This window comes from Halichoeres trimaculatus, unplaced genomic scaffold (assembly GCF_033239565.1).
Source record: "Halichoeres trimaculatus isolate MK-OKI-2021-1 unplaced genomic scaffold, fHalTri1.1 fHalTri1_scaffold_12, whole genome shotgun sequence".
Taxonomy (NCBI): Eukaryota; Metazoa; Chordata; class Actinopteri; order Labriformes; family Labridae; genus Halichoeres; species Halichoeres trimaculatus.
Window position 1 is genome coordinate 10,520,154 of NW_027437190.1, and position 18,154 is coordinate 10,538,307.

Genomic DNA, 18,154 nt, shown 5'->3' on the forward strand with positions numbered 1-18,154 from the left:
AAGTTTTCCACAAAGGACTTTTTTTTTCTTCTTTTTAGATCTTTACTGCAAACCAAAGCACCAAAATAAGAGCTCATACCGTACTTCCTCAAATGTTATACAACCCCAACAAAAAAAAGGAGAAATAGTTATTTATGGTCACCATTATGCCATTTATTTATTCATTGTTGAGAACACATTGAATGCACTTAAAACACATTTCATTTTTCATAAATATTTTATATTAAAGAGAAATATGTTTCACCTTGTGCCTACACAGAAAGCATTACAGAGTTGCAGTGATTTTGTGGCCAAGAAAGAGAGTAAGGCACAAAATAGAAACTTTATTAATGCAGTTTAGTCATGCTATTATACTATTTGTCCAAAAATGTATAAGGAAGCTATAATGTGAGCTACTGTCAGCTAAATGATCCCAAATATTGGTACGATATGCATGCTCCAAAAAGACAGATAACATGGAAAAAGACTGCTGCTGAGAGGGATTGAAGTGGATGAAGGTGAGTTTATGAGAAATCAGTCTGCAATATTTGGTTTGGAGGCAAGAAAAGCTGCTCTGTAAAGTGCATTATGATTTTTCTAAGCCGCTCTGCACTAAAGTCTTGGACAGAAAAAGGAAACTTGGACAATAATTTCACCAAAGATAAAATCCTTTGGTTTACTCAGATCAATTATTGCCAGCAGTAAGTAACAGTCCTGCCAACTCCTCAGCAGAATGACGAGTAAAACTGAGCCTGTGGCGTTCTTAGATTATCCCTGTGCCTATTTACATGCAGACCTGCAGTGCAAGTGAGTAACAGACAAATACATCTTCTCCATGAGTATTCTCATTTATATTCAGCAGGTAAGTATACCATTGTTTAACTATCAGACAGCCGGTGAAGGAGAAACTCTCATACCTGCTTTATAAGTCCCTGCAACTCAGGACGGTCATCATAGGATATGTTCTTTATATTTCTCTGATTGTCTTTGCATCATAATGTCATGGTTCAGGTGGAAGACGGGGGCGGGGTAATAAAAAATAGGCACAAAGGTGAAAATAATTATGTAGAGTAATAGAAATCAAATCAGGGGAAGACAAATGAAAGTAACAAAAGGCTAAATAGCAAACTGCATGGTATGGGCATAAGGCATACATAATAACATTTCAAATACATGTTTATACAAAAGAATATCATACAATAACATTCAGTATAAATGAACCACAAGATAATGAGGAAGCAAGAAAAAATACAATTCTAATCTATTCACATGATCCCTACATATTTCCAGCTTTTAATCCTGTTTCCCTGTAAACAAATCATTGAAATGATACAAAACCATCATAGAAAAACTTCCACTTCAGGTCACAATGAACCTTTTGCATTTGTGTGACTGCTGCTGTTGCTCGCTGTCAATATCACTGCTGTAAGGCACTGACTCGGCTGTTGCGGACTGACTGCACAAACACATGAACCAAAGTGACGTCACTTTTTGTCCTCTTAGCTTGTCCATGCACTAACTCACAGGTCACACTTGAAATGAAGATTGTCATTAGTCAACGATTGGGGTAATTCAGTCTCGGTGAGCTGTTTGGTCCACTAAAAGAACATCTGCTGTGAATTAAGGCAAGAGTCGCTGTATACTTTGCCCCCTGATATCACTTCCCTTTGTGGAAATATGACATTCATCTGTTTTTTCATGTTGAGCTTCCCAGTGATTGTCAATGAGATTCTGCAGCGAGTCTTTGAGGGAGGAGGATCTGATGGCAGGGGTGGTTCCTCATCATTTGGATCTCTGTTTGTTTGTCCTCTAATGTTGTTGTTTGTTTGCTGCTGCAGAAGACCTCCTGACGTCTATGCGTGTGTGTGCACAGAGATGCTGGAGAGGTCGTTCCTGATGATCTCGTTAACTGTGGAAAGAAAAGAGAGGTTGAAGACTGTTATTAGAAAGCCACATTGAATAACGGTTCACTTCATTAAAACACTGTTAGATTCAAAAGGGACAGGTGGCCTACAAGTCACAAATGGAGAGGCTTGTGTTACACCTGTGATCAGATGAGTTGTAATGTGATAAATTAGTTTGGTCATGTCTTGAAGCATTACTGATTTCCATGCACCTGATGATGAACTGAGTTTCAATTTTACTTTTCTGAAATCAAGACTTTTTCATTACTACAAAATTAATAAAACTAGAAAAGCACTCAGGGAGGGCAGACCTCCGCCAAACATATTGTGATTGTCACGCAACACTTTAGTCCTACTTTAATGTTATACTCCCTTTCAGCAGACTGTCTGCTACAATTTGGTGTTAGTTGCAGGTTTGTAGGATAATTTGTTACCTGACTGAGTTGAAAATTATGATGACCCAGTACATATTACATATTCCGGATCTTAGTACCCAGAATATTGTCAGGATATGGATCATACTTTTACATCTTTCAGAAATTATGGTGACCTTGTCTTGTCTTGTATGGTGTAGTTATATACACATATGGTGAAAACAGCCCTATCTCACAATGAAAAAGAATCTTTCCAAAAAAATTCTGGAACCAGACGGTGATCTGGTTCACCTCCAAAACTTAATCACTCCTTCCTTATCTCATTTTGAACATTTCCTGAATATTTCATCAAGATCCATTTCTTACTTTTTGAGTTATGTTGTTTACAGACAGACAGACAAACTCTCCTAAAAACAAACACCCCCTAGCAGAGGTAAACATTGAGGTAAAAAAAACTATAAGCCTAGTTAATGAGGAATAAGAAAGACTGTCATGGCTAGACAAATCAAAGGTGGCATTTGTTTTGGATATTTGGGACTGTAAGATGGTAGTTTGTTGGCTGTATGGGACATATTACATTCTCAATCCATCGTGAATGTTTTTAAACTTAAAAAACTCCAAACTACATAAAGTTTATCTGACTTCTGAGTACCTGAAATAAATGTTCTCGGTCTATAATAAGCTAAACACTTGTTGTACATGTCATACAGGATGAAAATGATTCATTATCAACCGCTGCAATCCAAACATATCATTGTCATTACGCAGCTTGTATCAGCCCCATGCACATATCTCATGTTTTTAAGTCACCATCTTGTCTTTCCTGCACTAGTTCCTGTGCCCGCGCCTTTCCCACAGTCGGGCAGACACAGATCACTCCCCAGCCTTTATCTGCTCTGTGTTCTTTGGCAAAACAGAGGGAAGTGACTGTGAAGATGGTGCAGACCCTGAGCCCTGTGGCTCGATACAAACAAGCAGCTCCTCAGTTATAGAGTCTGCTGTGATAAAGAGGGCTGATGTGAACGAAGAGAAAGAGTGTGAGAGTCTGGTGAAACCACCACCAGCGGTAAGGAGCCGAGGCAGGAAGTCCACCCACTCTGAGGCCCGCAGGTTGTTATCACCAGATACTGTTCAACTTATCCAGACAAAAACAAGATGAAGTTCTTTGAAATCCAAAACATTGTGTTGTTGTTAGTTGATCTGGGCTTAAAAAGGCCACATATGGTGTCCGTACTGGTTATGTAAAACAAGGTTTTCCCCTGTTGTGGTACTTGTGTCAGCTGATATAATGAAGGGAAAACAACATGTAGGAACATCACAACAGAATGTGAAACCGCTATCAAATGTAAAATAGAGATGAAAATAAATAAACAGCTAATAATGGGTCAGAAATTGCACTTTGTAAAGAGGCAGGCCACACACCTATAACAGCATGTCCTGCTTTCCATAAACAGCCACCTATTTACACACCGACACACACACATACACACACACACTGGCTGGGGCTCACCTCCCTGAACAGGAGGAACTCCCTTTGGAAAAAGCCAATCTGTGCCAACACACTTGGCTGTTTTCAACTCTATTCCACCCCAGGCTAAACAGGTATTTACACGCTGAGGTTATTTTTAGCTCCGCCATCGCTGAGTGAAAGAGGAAATGCAAGAACATGCAACAATTAAATGATCAAAATTGAACGTTGCTGCTCTTTTTTTTAGTCAGCTGAGGTGAGAAAAAAGCTCCAGGTAATTCTGATAAAGGAAAGGGAAAGCCCAAAGCTCGGCAGCAAAAAAGCCACAAATGCTCGCGTTTTATTTCTCAGAGGAAAGCACTGGCTTCCTTTCTTCTTTTCAGTCACAGTAACAAAAAAAATGACGTCTCCTCCGCCCACATATTAACTGCAGTGTTGTTTTTCTCTCTTTTTAACCAACTAATATTTTCCATTGGCTGGCCCAAAATGTTCCACTGTGAGGAGAAAAAAAAACCTGTGATAAAGATAAAGAGAGAAGAAAGGTGAGACTCTGGCCCCTGTGTTTTCATCTGTGTACTCAGTTGGCTACGTGTGAATCTCAGAAACAGGATGTGGCAAACTGTTACACCACAAAGTTTAACCAAGCTGCTATTTATAGCGGTTTAATGGGGCACTCCTGTCACCATTTCTTTGCAAACATTCTGGTAAATGGAGAAAAAAAACAGTAATGAAACTAACACGGGATAGGTACACAGGTAACTGAGAATAACACGACAAGGTGTTATTTTTAATCCCTCAGACCAATGTTGGCAGCATTTTTTCCAATCACTCATTGCTTCTTTTGGTAATATTCTGTTCAGCCAGTTCATTTAATAAGTTTATTTTTTTTTAGAGAAGAAAAAACATCAGGGATCCTCATTTTCTTTTTTCCCCCTTCAGTTAAGCTCCCTGACAGGACAGTTCTCCTTTTTTGAGTCCATCCCACCTTCCATGAAGTGACTAGATAACCACAAATATGCAGAATAAGGGAAGCAGTCAGACGTACTGGGGAACATTTTGTTCAGAGTGGAATTTGGCTTCAGAATTTCTTCATCTTGCATAATATAGAAAAGCAGGGGTATAGCACAGGACCTCCTCTGTCAGTTAAGCCTTGTAAAGCAAGCTGTGGTGTCTTAAAAGAACATGCCAGAATGTTTTCCCCTCACTTTTTACACTATTGTAAAAGAAGGCTTTGTTATGTTACACACTTATGATGCCAAGTTATATGTTTATTGTCAGATATGTGCATACATGAAGTCTCAGTGGAAACTGATTTGTTGTTTCTTTTTTCAGTTGCCCGGGTTAATAATGGAAAGCTGTAACTGGGAGGATACCCTCTCATGAATAAACAAAAACAACGGAAAACTGAGCTCCCAATATTCCCCTGCTGAAAAAAAAAGGCTCATGCTCTGTTAGTCTAAGTTAAACAGAGTGACATCCTTTATTAGCTGTAGTGCCAGTGCAGTCAGTAAACCACTGCCCAGACCTGTCAGGACTTAGACTCAGGGTTGTGAAATTTATTTCAGGCAGGTGTGAGAGTGACATTAAAATATGATTGAGTTTAGCAGTGAAGTTAAATATACAGAGGAGTTCAAGGAACGATTCAGCTTTCTTTTCTTTTCTTTTCTTTTCTTTTCTTTTTTTTTTTAAGACATGCAACACTTTCTCATCTGGTGCTTGGAACCAAACCCGTGTTTCAGTCAGGTGTTCTCCGTCCGTGAACCTCACTAAAACAATCTGCCTGCGTTAACTGTGATGAGGAATAATTTGCTTCTACCCACTAGAATGGGTGTTACTGACTCCAGCTTGTGCATATATAAACAATTCAGTACAGGTCAGCTCTCACAAACTGCAACACTTAAGCTATTAAATTAAGTACACACAGGTGGGTAACAGTTTGCTCGTGTGACAGGTTGCCTGAGACCTGCCATAGCAGAAGGCCCAGCGGGCTGTCACACCAAAAATAGCACAGCTCTATAAAAACATATGGGGCTGTGTTGGTGTGGGCATGTTGCTACAGGTAGGACTGTGAAAATACAATCTTGATAATACTGGGATATTCAGAGTGGATGACACACTGTATACACAGTTGTCAGGGCTTAAAAGACAGAAAACACAGTGTTGTTTACTAGCATGAGCCAGGATCTGACTGCAGAAAGTTACCTGTCAGTTTTACTTTAGTAAAGGTTAAACAGTTAGAAAAGGTTGAATCATCTTTATACTTCTGACCACTTAAAAATGCAGTGGATTTATTGAGAGTAATCTGAACTTGTAATCTGCGAAGAGTAGCACACGGTCTCGATCTATGTATCTGAAGAGGTGTTGAGACGTTTCAAGGTTAAACTTTCCATCTTTGTGAATACCTCACTAAATGAGGACTTACTTACTTACTTTTTTCCTAATTTCAAAGATGTCTGAAAACTCATCTGTTCAGGGAACACTTAGGACCTTAATTTGACCCTTCTCCTCTTTGTCCTCAGGGGTAGAATGAGCCAGAGGGTCTCAGACCCAGCTCTAAGTGAAGTTTCAGCCCTAATTACTGAATGTTGTTGAATTTTGAAGTAAATCGTTGCAGCAACTAATTGTGGTTAGTTGGCTAAATTATTCTACATTATCAAAAACCAAATAAATAAATAAAAAAAAATCTTGCACTTTATGGCAGCACCTGCAGCGAAACAACTAATAGCACTTAGTCGCACTTTTCCTTCTGTCGAAATTCTTGCTTGTGTTGAACGTTGCTTCGGACAAAAGCTTCTGCTAAATAAAACTGTAGAACTGTATTTAAGCTTTTTTTAAAATGTTTATTTTTTTTAATTAGTTTTATTAATAGCTCTGCACAGTTACTTTCCATTAATCTAAGCACATCTAAGCAGATAAAGAAAACAAGCTTGAACATCAAGTCAGTTAAATTAACTAGAATTCATATTCCTTGCATTTACAAAGTGGAAGTTAAAGGGTTAAAATCATTGATACTGATCAGGGACATTATGAGAAATAGCTTTTATATAAAGTTTTGAATTAAAAACGGCTCAGAATTTTGAAAAAGTACGTTGGCTATCTTTTAATTCAGTAATCCAAGCTTAGGTATCAGGGTCATGACTTCATTTGGTTGCCTTAAGTGTACTGGTTCAGTGTGAACCTGACCCACACTTGGGATTTAGTTAGCATTGTTAGAGGCCAGTGCTGTGCATTGGGGTTCGATAACAGCCGGGCTTCCTCAGAGAACAGAGGATGCCCTATGGTCTGCTGAGACGCAGAGCTTCCAGCCTCTGAGGTTCCTGCTGTCGTAACACGATCTCCTCCAGCCAAATCTGGCCTGACTGGCAATGACCTGACTTCACTTTCCCCAGGCTTTCCTCAGCTGACGATCAACAACACCACCTCTGAACTCAAGGTTGTATCCCAGCCTCCCTGCCAGGGACTTCTGTTCTCACTTGGAGTCTCTTGATGCTAAATGAGCAGAGGGCACCTTCCCGGACAAATCTCACTTTCACTACATGAATAAACAGCAGCTGTGTTCAGGTCAAGGACCCTCACACTTCAGCTAAGTGGGCTGCTTCCTATGCCTGCCTGTAGCAGCACATAGGGTTTGTGAGAAAAGAGGTAGCTTCCTTCTATTGTGGCATGCAGTCTGAGTCACAGAGATCTTTCTTCTTATAAACACAGGCAACAAATCTGTGCTTACAAAACTGGCTGCAAGACAGACCGAGTAAAACCTCATCTGAACTGCTTCATGTGAAATTGATTTGCTGGGGAAGCCAAACTAAAGCTCAAACTTGCTTGAGAGGGACAATTGAATTTCCTGCTACATATTACTTTTGTTTCCCCACTATATCAAATCTTCTCTCAGCCTCAGCACAAACACTCAATGGTCAATTTGCTGCCTCCCACACACGGCTGGACGGAGAGGCTCAGACAACGTCACTTGTCTTGCCCTGATAACCAGCAGTGTCAGAAATAGGGCGAGGTCAAAGGTCAAAGGACACACATTAATGAGCGACTGAAATAAAGGTGAAGAGGCTGAAATAGGCTGAGTACAAACGGGAGGGACGTCCTCGATATTCCCACAGACAAACACACATGGAAAGAGACAGAGTGTTCCACTAATGCTTCATCATGATGAAGTGCTTCATAAATTCATCGGAGCCCTCAGGTAGACAGCGTCTCATCCATCGCTGGGGTCCCTTTGGGCCTAATGATGTGATGATATGTACAGACAGCATATTTCAACCCCACAGCTAGTTTGATGTGTGAGGCTTAAGGCTCCCCCATGTGGAACCACTCAGTCTCCATAACCAATGGGGTGGACGGGGAGCAGAAAAAAAAGGTAGGGATACGGCTAGGCTACAGAGCCAGGGTTTGTTTATAAAAATAATCTTGGTTTACTCTGAGAGCTGAACTGCTCTGCAGTGTCTCTGTGATACCATGAAAACAATGTGTACTACAGATCCAACAAATCATCTCCTCACACTTTAAAAGGTAAACAGCTACGACACAAATGATATAACTCAAAAGAAAGAAAGGATATGGGTTTATATTATTTAACTTTCAGCAATTCAACTTGAATTGCTGCTGGTACCTGTGACTGACTAGTCATGTTTTCAGCCCTGGGCTTTGCCTTTCAGGACCTTGTTCTTAAGTTTTAATACAACATTTCTAACGACGACGGAGAGCAGATTATTAATCTAAAGCGTCTATGAGAAACTTAAGGTTTGCAATGTTTTTGGCACCCCCTGTGGTCATAGTGGCACCTCCTTTTTCTTTGCTGATTTTGCTCCAGACAGGAGTATTCCATATCTTTAACAACTTCAATCAGCCTGCTTTCTTTTAATGGTTAAAAATGTTTTCTTTTAAGAACTGGCGCTGTAGAAAATCTACCAAAAGCTGTTTTAGTCCACCCCCATACAGTGATTTCAGATATGCTGATTGACAAGTAGATAAGTAGATTATCAATGAGTCTCAACATTAGTTTTGATCTGCTCTGTAACCAGCTTAAAACTCTTCACAGGGGAAATTAGAGCAACAACCACAAGAAAAAATCAATCAAAAAGTTCAACATTTTTATGAATGAGATGAAACAAGTAAATAAAGTAATTGTCATTGAACTATTCCGCAAAAAGGGGGTTGAATGGTATAAAATATTTTTAACTACATCCTATGTAAAGACTTACAGAAAGTGAAGTGTGAGAAAAATGACTGGATGGAACAAAAGAGATGGGAAGGAAAAATAAACTAAAGGGGCGATGACACTGATAACAGAAAAAAATGTAATAATAAAAAAATCACGTTTTAAAAAGAGAGGAAAAGAAGGAGAAAAAGAGTCTAAATTATAAACACTAAGTGCTCCGATGTCACTGAAGAGTTTTCCAATCAATACGTCTGCTGCTGTTTTTAGACAGGGCCTCCTGGCTCAGTTGGATAAGAGATCTGGAGCAGCCTTGAGAAATAACGATGACACACTCTCTCTGTGCCTCATGTGGAGAGACAGAGTGGAGCTGGGCTCTAATCTCCACCTGTGAGTCTCTGATCTGCCTCATTTTTCAGAGGACATGCTTTATGGCCTCTCTGTCGTCAGCTGAATCTCACATGTTGCCAAAGCAAACGACCTGACCCAGGAGAATTTAGAAGCCTGCCGGCCCCAGATTAAAATCACGTGAAAACAGTCAAATAAACTAGACGTTCTCTGATGTGGGCTAGAGGACAATAAAACAGCAGTGTCTCAAATTAGAAATCTAAAGACAACAACTCTTACTGAAAGCCCCACCACTGATGTGCTTATTTTGGCTGCAGCGGAGCACAACCTCAGTCTTTGATCTTGCATGGTGTGCTGTGCCTCTCCCTATCTCACCTCACTCTGTCTCTCTTTGTGAGCGTGCCACTTCCCTCCTCTCCTCCCTCTCCTCCTCCTCCTCCTCCTTCTCCTCTCATTTCCTCCCAGGCCCTGGAGGCCGAGGCTGTGTTCGCTTGAGGTCACTCTCCTGGGAGGACGAGGGGGAGGTGTTTACACGGTTGGAGCTGCTCTCTTGTGCCCTCATCATTGACTTCTCTGAAACGTAGCACAGTTGGTTCATTCTGCTGTGTAAACAATATCAAAACTAAAAAAAAGAAAAGATTTGTCAATCTCTTTAGATAGAATAATCACAATAATATAATATAAAAACTATGATTAACGCTTGTTTACCAGTTAAGTGTCATAAGAGTAACTGTGTGATGATACTACATTAAATTTGTGAGATTTGTTTCTAAAAAACTTTAAATATGTCTTAACTGCTAAAAATCTGAGTATCTAACAAAAGTTACAAAACATTTTGACTGATTAACAAGTTAAAAAGAAATGTTTTTGAAACAATGATTTACACAATTGTCCCTGTTTAACCCATAGACTATGTAAAAACATTGATGGCATGACTGCTCCACTAAAGTGAAGCCAAAACTTTTAGAGCCTGAGTCTGGAACTTTTCTACAATAATTTATAAACTTGTCATGTCGGGGAGTAAGTTCCCAGGTGGATATTACAACCTGCTAGCTCAACCAACAGGCTGCTTAACTGGTGGCTAAACTAGCTGGTTAGCTAATTTAGAGCCAGTGTAGTGCTAAATTTGTTATCATATTGAGTTTGTATGACTAAAAATAATTTATTGGGGCAGTTTAAATAATTTGTGAATTTAAGTATGATAATCTGTGGAAGTACAGTTGTTAAATTGATAAAATGTTTAGATTGTCCTTCTCAGTTTCATATGCCAAACAGCTTCCAAGAACATGTTCCAAACTGGATGATCAGACCAAAGCCCTGTTTCCAACATCCACTTCTGATCCGATCCCAGAAGGTGGAGCTTAGAACACTGCAGTCCGTTATTGTGTCGTCACTTCCTGTGCGACAGCGGTAACTAAGAATAACACATAATCCTACCGTGCTTAAATCTCCAAGTTATCCTTGTTTTTCTTCTTTGGATATATCACTAGAGTACACTGTTGTGCTGCTATGCCATCACGCTATTATGTAGCTGACATGGCTAGCTGGCTGTGGAAATGCAAACAGGATCAGTCTTTACCGATTCAGCCTGTACCAAACTCTACTGATTCATTTCAGATCACTTTGTAGAAACGAGCAGTGTTTCCCACTTAGTGACTTTGTTGCTTTATTTAGCGACTTTTCAGACCCCTTTACCACCTTTTGAAAAAAAAAAAAAAAAACCAAACAAAAAAACCCCTCTGATTAATCTTGCAGCTTTTCTGGAGTTAGGACTCTCATGTGATAGCAAGTGTTAATTTCCAGTAGTAGCTGCTTCTAGACGAGAAGCGAGCGCTGCCATGGGCCACTCGCATATCTGCACGGAGCAGGCGACTGCAAGCAAATGAATTATGCATAATGCTTGTCTCTTTACAGTCACTTTAACAAGTCCGAAGCCCGGATAAAGGAGTTAATATTGTGACATGAAAACAACAGTAATCCACAGAAGAAAGTTATAGTTGTTAAGATATTTACACTGTTTTTACACTCTCTGTTTCTCTCACGACCATACAGTCCATGCCCACAATGTTATCCCTCTCCCCCTGCAGCGTCTATGACAATTATATGTAAATAGCTTATTATGCAAGTTAGCTGATCACATCATAGTGACTTTTGTGACAACCAACAGCGACTGTCTTTACTGAGGAGTTGGCAACACTGGAAACAGGGCTAAGATCAGCCTAAGAGTAGTTTCCATCAGGTTTCTTTTGTGCTTGTGTTGGGTTGTAATTGTATATTTCCATATATATGGACACTAGTGTGTTATGTTGGAGGAATTGATGCATGAGTCAAATGAGTGTTTCTGTTAGTGGTTTGACCTCTTTTATTACAGTTTTATTTGAATGATGATCAAGCTCAATTGAAGAGGTTAAACCATCTGATATTCGTGAAGAACAGCAATTATAGAAACAATATCAATTCTAATGTCAGATTATTTATTTTAATACCTCCTCATATATGTAATAATTAAGCAGAAATAAAGCTCTGTGCTCAAAACTTGACACAAGGGCGCTATACATTTGCACAAAGTTTGTACTTTCCAAACAGAAAAAGGAAAGGAAACCACAATCCCGCCCACACGGACTGCTCTACAGGCCAAAGCAAGAAAAGCTGGGTAAAGACTCAAAAGCTTAGCAACAAAATGATGCTTTCACTTACTTTAATCACACAGCTGAGTTGTAAAGTATAACTTTAGCAGCAGAGCACAACAAAGTGTTTATCAAAGCAAACATAAAAGAAAGAAGCCAAAAAGCTTCTGACAGAAAGTGTGTGTTGTTGACTCCAGACTGTGAGAAATCAAAAGCTCAGTTTCACATGACTGGTGAAGCATAACTCTATAAAGCAAACAGCAAAGCCTGAAGATAGACTACAGAATGCACACATCTTAAAGACTGAGATATGAAAGGAGACAGATTCAGACCCTTTGAACGGCTCATTACCAGTGGGTTTATGGTAAAATAACTCAGCCATCTGATAAACTTGCAGTGATTGATTCAGAATTAGAAACGTATGCTCGGGCCGAGGCCAATGCAGACAGCTGAAGGTTTCAATCCTTTTGAAAATGGCACAGAGTGAAAAAATACAAGCATATTGAAACAATCATAGTTTGGTGGGTCGCAGTCGTCGGAGTGAGAATTTGGCGGTGCACCTGCGTTCAAAACGATTTATGGCTGTATTTGTATTGTGCTTCTTTAAATCACCTGTTGCCTGTCAGTTGGTACGTGGGATTCAGAATTGTTTTCTCTTATTTATACACAGAGGCACATGGTGCTGCGTGTCCAAAAGGCTTACCTCAGTGTGAGCTTTATTGTTCCCCATCCATCACAGACAGATAGCTCAGTGAGGCTCCTTCCTGTTTTTAATGTGCATGACTTCTTGTCTGTGTGTTTCTGCACATCCTGGCCTTCGGTTAACCTGTCTGTGCTGCTTTAATCTTCAAGCTAAAACTGTCTGAAAACAATCGACTCAGTTTAACTTTTGAGGAAACCAGGTTTCTCTTGTTCTATCTAAGTAGTTGAACTACAGTAAATTAAATCCTGCAGTGAAGTTTGCTGCTCCAAACTGGCATCTCTTGGCTTTTAAGAGTTGTTTTGCTTCTTTAGAAAGCACACTCTAAGCATAGCCTGGAGGAGAGCTGGGAAGCAGCTTGTCATGGGCTCAAGTTACAGAAAAAGCACTAAAAAGAATACTAAAGGTGTTTGCCATATCAGAAGAATCTCAGGTGAACGTGAGTACGGCCTCTTCCTTTGAACACCCCGTGGAGCTCAAGCAACCAGACTGAACTGAAGCAGAGTTTGACCAGATTTAAGCTCTGTCTGTTGACCTCAAGGGTTGTCTTACAACATCAAATCTTCAGCACCCAAGCAGATTCAAAGACGCAGAGGAGGAGGTCACCTCAGGTCACTGTGTGGTTCAGGTAGACCAGTCAGGAGAAGTTCATCTGCACTTCTGGCAAATGTTCCACTTTCCCTCTCGGACACCCTCGGCCTTTCTCACTTTGATTTTCACAGACAGACAAACCCTCGTCCATCTGGACAGTGTATTGTTTTCAAAAAACCCAGGCTGTGTGAAAGAGACAGAAACATTAGCTGTCACCTGTAAATCATAGCAGCACATTTTCACCTGCTTCTGTTTTAATGTTTCAAATCACACAGACTTTACAGTCGCTGGGGCTCAGGGACGGACTCTTCTCCATAACCACCTTAACAGAAATGCTGTTTTACTCTACCATGCTGTAAATCTAATGGATTTAATTAAAATGTATGAGATTTCCTCATTCATACAGAGCTTAGGAGCCAAGAGTTTCAGTCCAAGTGTGACAGAAAAAAATTCTTGTCTTCAAGTTTTAAAAGGTCAGCGGGATTAGTCATCTAACAGATGTGTAGGTTTAAATATCACAGAGTAAAAACAGAGAATCGCTGTCTAAAATGGTATGTTTGTTTAAGACTTCACAAGTTGGACTTATAAGACAAATTTACATTCAATATGTACTGATCAGGCCTGCATAATTAAAGAGAGACTCTAGTTAGACTGATGTCAAATACACAGTGACAGCCCTGCAGTCCAACCTGTGGCCCCTGTCCCCCTTTGACTCCCAACTCTTACTGTGTTTCCTGCTCTATTTACTGTCACATGCTTTCTAAACAGAGGCAAAAAAGAAAAATGTGTTAAAACCTGATCCTCAGCTCTTGTTAAAGTTTTTCCCTTTTCACCAAAAACTAAAATCACTACAATAACTAACAGGAATACGGTGAAAAAAAAAATGCACAGAGCCAGGCTTTGAGATTTGATGGGGCCAAAAATCTATAGCACAGGGTCCTCTTTACTTTGAGAATTAACCATCTCCCCAAAATGTCAAAAAATGCCTCTAAAAGTCATATCAAAGCTAGAAAAGCACTCGGAGAGCGGAGACCTCCACCAAGCATATTGTGATTGTCACCAACACTTTAGTCGTACTTTAATGTTATACTTCATTTCAGCAGACTGTCTGCTACAATTTGCTGTTAGTTGCAGGTTTGTACGATAATTTGTTTCCTGACAGTGTTGAAAATTATGATGACCCAGTTCATACTTCATAGTCCTGATCTTAGTATCCAGAATATTGCCAGGATCCGGATCGTACACCTTACATCTGTCAGAAATTATGGTGACCTTTTCTTGTATTGTTTTGCAAAGCAATCCCACCATTTATCCTGGAGTTATATACACATATGGTGAAAACAGCCCTATCTCACAATGATAAAAAAATCCCTTAAAAAAAGACAACACTGTAGACAAAATTTAATCACTTCTTCCTTATTCGATTTTGAACATTTCCTGAAAATTTCATCAAGATCTGTTCGTTACTTTTTGAGTTATGTTGTTCACAGACAAACAGACAGTAAAACTCTCCCCAAAAATATAACCTCCTTGGTGGAGGTTATTAAATAGGATGCTGCTCTTTAACCCTCTTGAGTACAAGCTTGGACTTTCTATAAAGGTAACACTGAAACTTTAACCTCAGCAGTCAAACTTACTGTAACTGTAACTGGTATGTAGTCGCTGACATAAGAACACACAGAGTTTGAACATTTTTGTCCTCGCCTTGGCTCTAGAGACACCATAGATAGACCCAGTTGGTCAAATGAGGTGTCAATCAAAAAGACTACAATGTTGACATTGTGATATTACGTTTTGAAGCACCTAGCAGAATCTTAAGGGCTCTGTATTCGGATCAAAATTAAAACACACTTTGGGCAGGCCATGGCCAGTTCACACTGATTTTTGGGTTATTAGCTGCATTCAATGGCTTTTGCACTAGATAGTTTTGTGCAACTTTACAAGTGGATAAAAAAAAGAAAAAAACACTTAGTTCATACTTCATTATCCAAACAGTGAAAACATTTAAACATGAATAATTTTCTAAATCAGTATCCATGAAATGGGTGAGCTTTTATGTTAAACATGTACATTAACTGATCCTTTAAATGCCCTGTATGTGCTTCCATAAATATACTAATGTCTGTTATAAAAGAGATAAATTAATACTCTAACTGAACTAACTTAAAGGATGCCAAACACAGCTCCTGGTTAAAAGCACCCTGGCCTGTCTTAAGGAACAGATGTTAATTTGAAGTTTGTGTTTACGTTCATCATTTTACCTCCCTATAAAAAAAGGCTTGGTGAGCATTTCAGCTTTTCTCTATTTGTTAGTTTGTTGTTTTGAGAGGATTTGAGCTCAGCTGAGTACAATCAGGAGAGTCCGGGGACTCGTTGAGGTTTATAACTGCCATGAGTTGTATGTCAGCAGTAGGACACTTACAGTTCAGTGGTTATGATCATTCCCTCCCCTGAAGTAAACCCATTCACCCACCGCTTGGTTAGTCTCTGCACTGCGAGCGGCCGCTGGTGGGAGAGGAAGAAAAACGTGATCTTTAACTTTGCCAGTGTTTATCTTCCTTTGACTTTTAGTGTTTAAGTTTTAACAGTTTGAGCTGTAAAAGGAGCACAGAGTGTCCCCATGTGTGTGTGTTTGTGTGTGTGTGTGAGGAGAACAGGGGCAGTGGGAGAAGCTGCCAGGGAAAATCACCAAGATCGCATGCTACTTTCTTCCACCTCAGATTTTCCTCTCTTTCTCTAAGTCTATCTGTCTGTCTGTGTCTCCTTCATTTCTATGGCTGACCTGCTTTCTCTCATGCTCGCTGAATATTCCTGGATGTGAGGACATGATGAGAATCTCCTGACCCCAAAATCTCAAAACACTGAAATAAGTCTCATGACTTGTGGCCGTCCCTTCTATTTAGGCCGACAAGCTACGACCACAGATATGAGACTGAAAAGGAAGACAGATGCTCTTTTTAAGTTTGTTTTTGAGAAGACATAGATCGAGAACAACATGATTTGAATCACTTTCGACAGATTCACTGTTTTGACAGTTGCATTTTATGTTTTTAGTGGACTGTCACAATTAAACAGGGGACATCTGCATTAGGTTTATAGTCTTGTGTCAGATTCTACTGGGACACTGGCTCTTTCAAAGTTTATATCTCTGTATTTCACTCTCTCTTATACTTTCCATCTTCACTCTCCCTCCTCCCTCTCCTCTCTGTCTCCCTTCTTTCGGAGATATCTGCACATGGAAGAGACGGCAAACTTTGCCAAAAGTTGCAAAACCCAACGGCTTCCCCATCCCACCCGGCTGGATCAGGCTCCTCTGTTGACATCCGTCGCTAAAGGATACTATTTCACTGGGCTAACAGATTTCAGATGGGGAGCTGTTATTAAGCACTCTGGGACACAGACCTGCTCCTGTTTACCGATGACGCCTGTATTTACATCCACAAAATACAACTATTAAAAACAATGCATCTGCCAGGGGGTCAGTATCTTAGTGAGGATGTTTTGTGACTAAACCCACGTTTAACTGTGACTATTCAGGTGTTCTCAAGCAGGGCACCCCACGAGTCCAGCGGCTCATCCTGACCCCTTGTGTCCCTTTAGAGCATCCAAAAAGAAAACCATGCCTTTCTGCAAATCATATGAGCTTGTTTGGTGTTTTTTTATGTGGCTCGACTCTATGAGTTTCCCATGTGCTCATATTTTCAGTGCCAGCAGGAAATATCCAAGATTCATTTCCAGATTTATGGTTTCTGTATCTCTGCTGCATTTGTGGTGTTTTGAGAAACATCAGTTGTCTCCTCAGAGGAACAGAATTTGAGGGTGCTGGTGTAGTGTTTGTGGTGAATACAGAATGTTCAACTGAAGGGACTAAAGTCTTGTTTGTGCCACATGGACCTTTGACTAACCTTCACCAAAGCAGAGCTACATATTTGAAAGCTTTGTAAGGAATAAAGGGTCTCTTTGTGATCATCCTGTCAAAGCAGTCAACACCAGTGACATATGGTGTATAATGATTCAGTAATGAGTGAGTCTGGCATGAGGTGGTAGCTCTATAATCACAGATGTACACAAGAAGATCCCAGCCAAGCCACAGGCCCTGTCTGAGTCCTGACCTGCTGTGATCCGTGTGGCTCGGTGGCTTTTCAACGCGTGTTTCTTAAACCTCAGAATGTGAGCCACATTAACCGAGCCTGCAAACTGCAGCATCAGGAGAAACTGTAAGAAATACATGATGTACAGTGAAGAGCGGGACTATAGCTTTGATGAAGAGGCCTTGACGGGGGGAATGAAGTGTGTACCTTATGGCTTTACTGTGATATTTGATTGTAAAGTTCATTTTCTTTCAAATAGAAAATCAATGATTCATAAAGGAAATCTGCATGTGGTGTCCAGGTTTTCTTCAACATTGAGTAATGAAATAAAATCTTAGAGTTTTCAGTAGCAAACATACATTTCTGACGAATAAGCAGAGGAAACATGAAACTCATTATAACTCAGAATCATTGTCCCACATCTACATGTGTGCGTGTATCAGATCCCAGACACAAAGGAAACCAATTTGTTTAGATCATTTAGCGGCAGTTTCTCAGCAGACACATTCTTCCTCAGTGACTGTGGATATTATGACGGAGCGACTGAAACCAGACCAGAGCCTCTGGCTCACACATGCACACATAAAAGCTGGCGCACTCGCGGTAATGAATGGATCAAATTCTCACAGATTCATCTTGCTACACTTATCAAAGCTAATCATTTTCCCAATGGTTTTATTAAAGAAGCTGAAAATCAAAGCACTGATACTGTGACCCAATTGCCACAGTCATATGTGACCACTTTAAACCAATTATTTGCCAAACTGGTGGCAGTTGGTTCGACAGAGTTTGTGCTTTACTTGGTGTTACTGAATTAGAATTACTAACAGGAATCTTCAGGCTCTTGAGTTCAGCCAATGTGACGAAGATAAAAGAGATGTAAGAGGAAACGGAGTGTGAAGGCAATA

General features: G+C 40.1%; 1 protein-coding gene across 2 annotated transcripts in view; it reads right to left on the bottom strand.

Annotated features, from left to right (window-relative positions):
- Positions 1–247: 247 nt before the first annotated feature.
- Positions 248–18,154, bottom strand: part of LOC141800183 (nuclear factor of activated T-cells, cytoplasmic 1-like) — a 64,857-nt gene continuing 46,950 nt past the window's right edge. For both annotated transcript variants that reach the window (XM_074682590.1, XM_074682588.1), the window contains one exon: positions 248–1,888. In XM_074682590.1, coding sequence (XP_074538691.1) covers positions 1,833–1,888 — 56 coding nt within the window. In that variant the 3' untranslated portion in view covers positions 248–1,832. The remainder of the gene's footprint in view (positions 1,889–18,154) is intronic.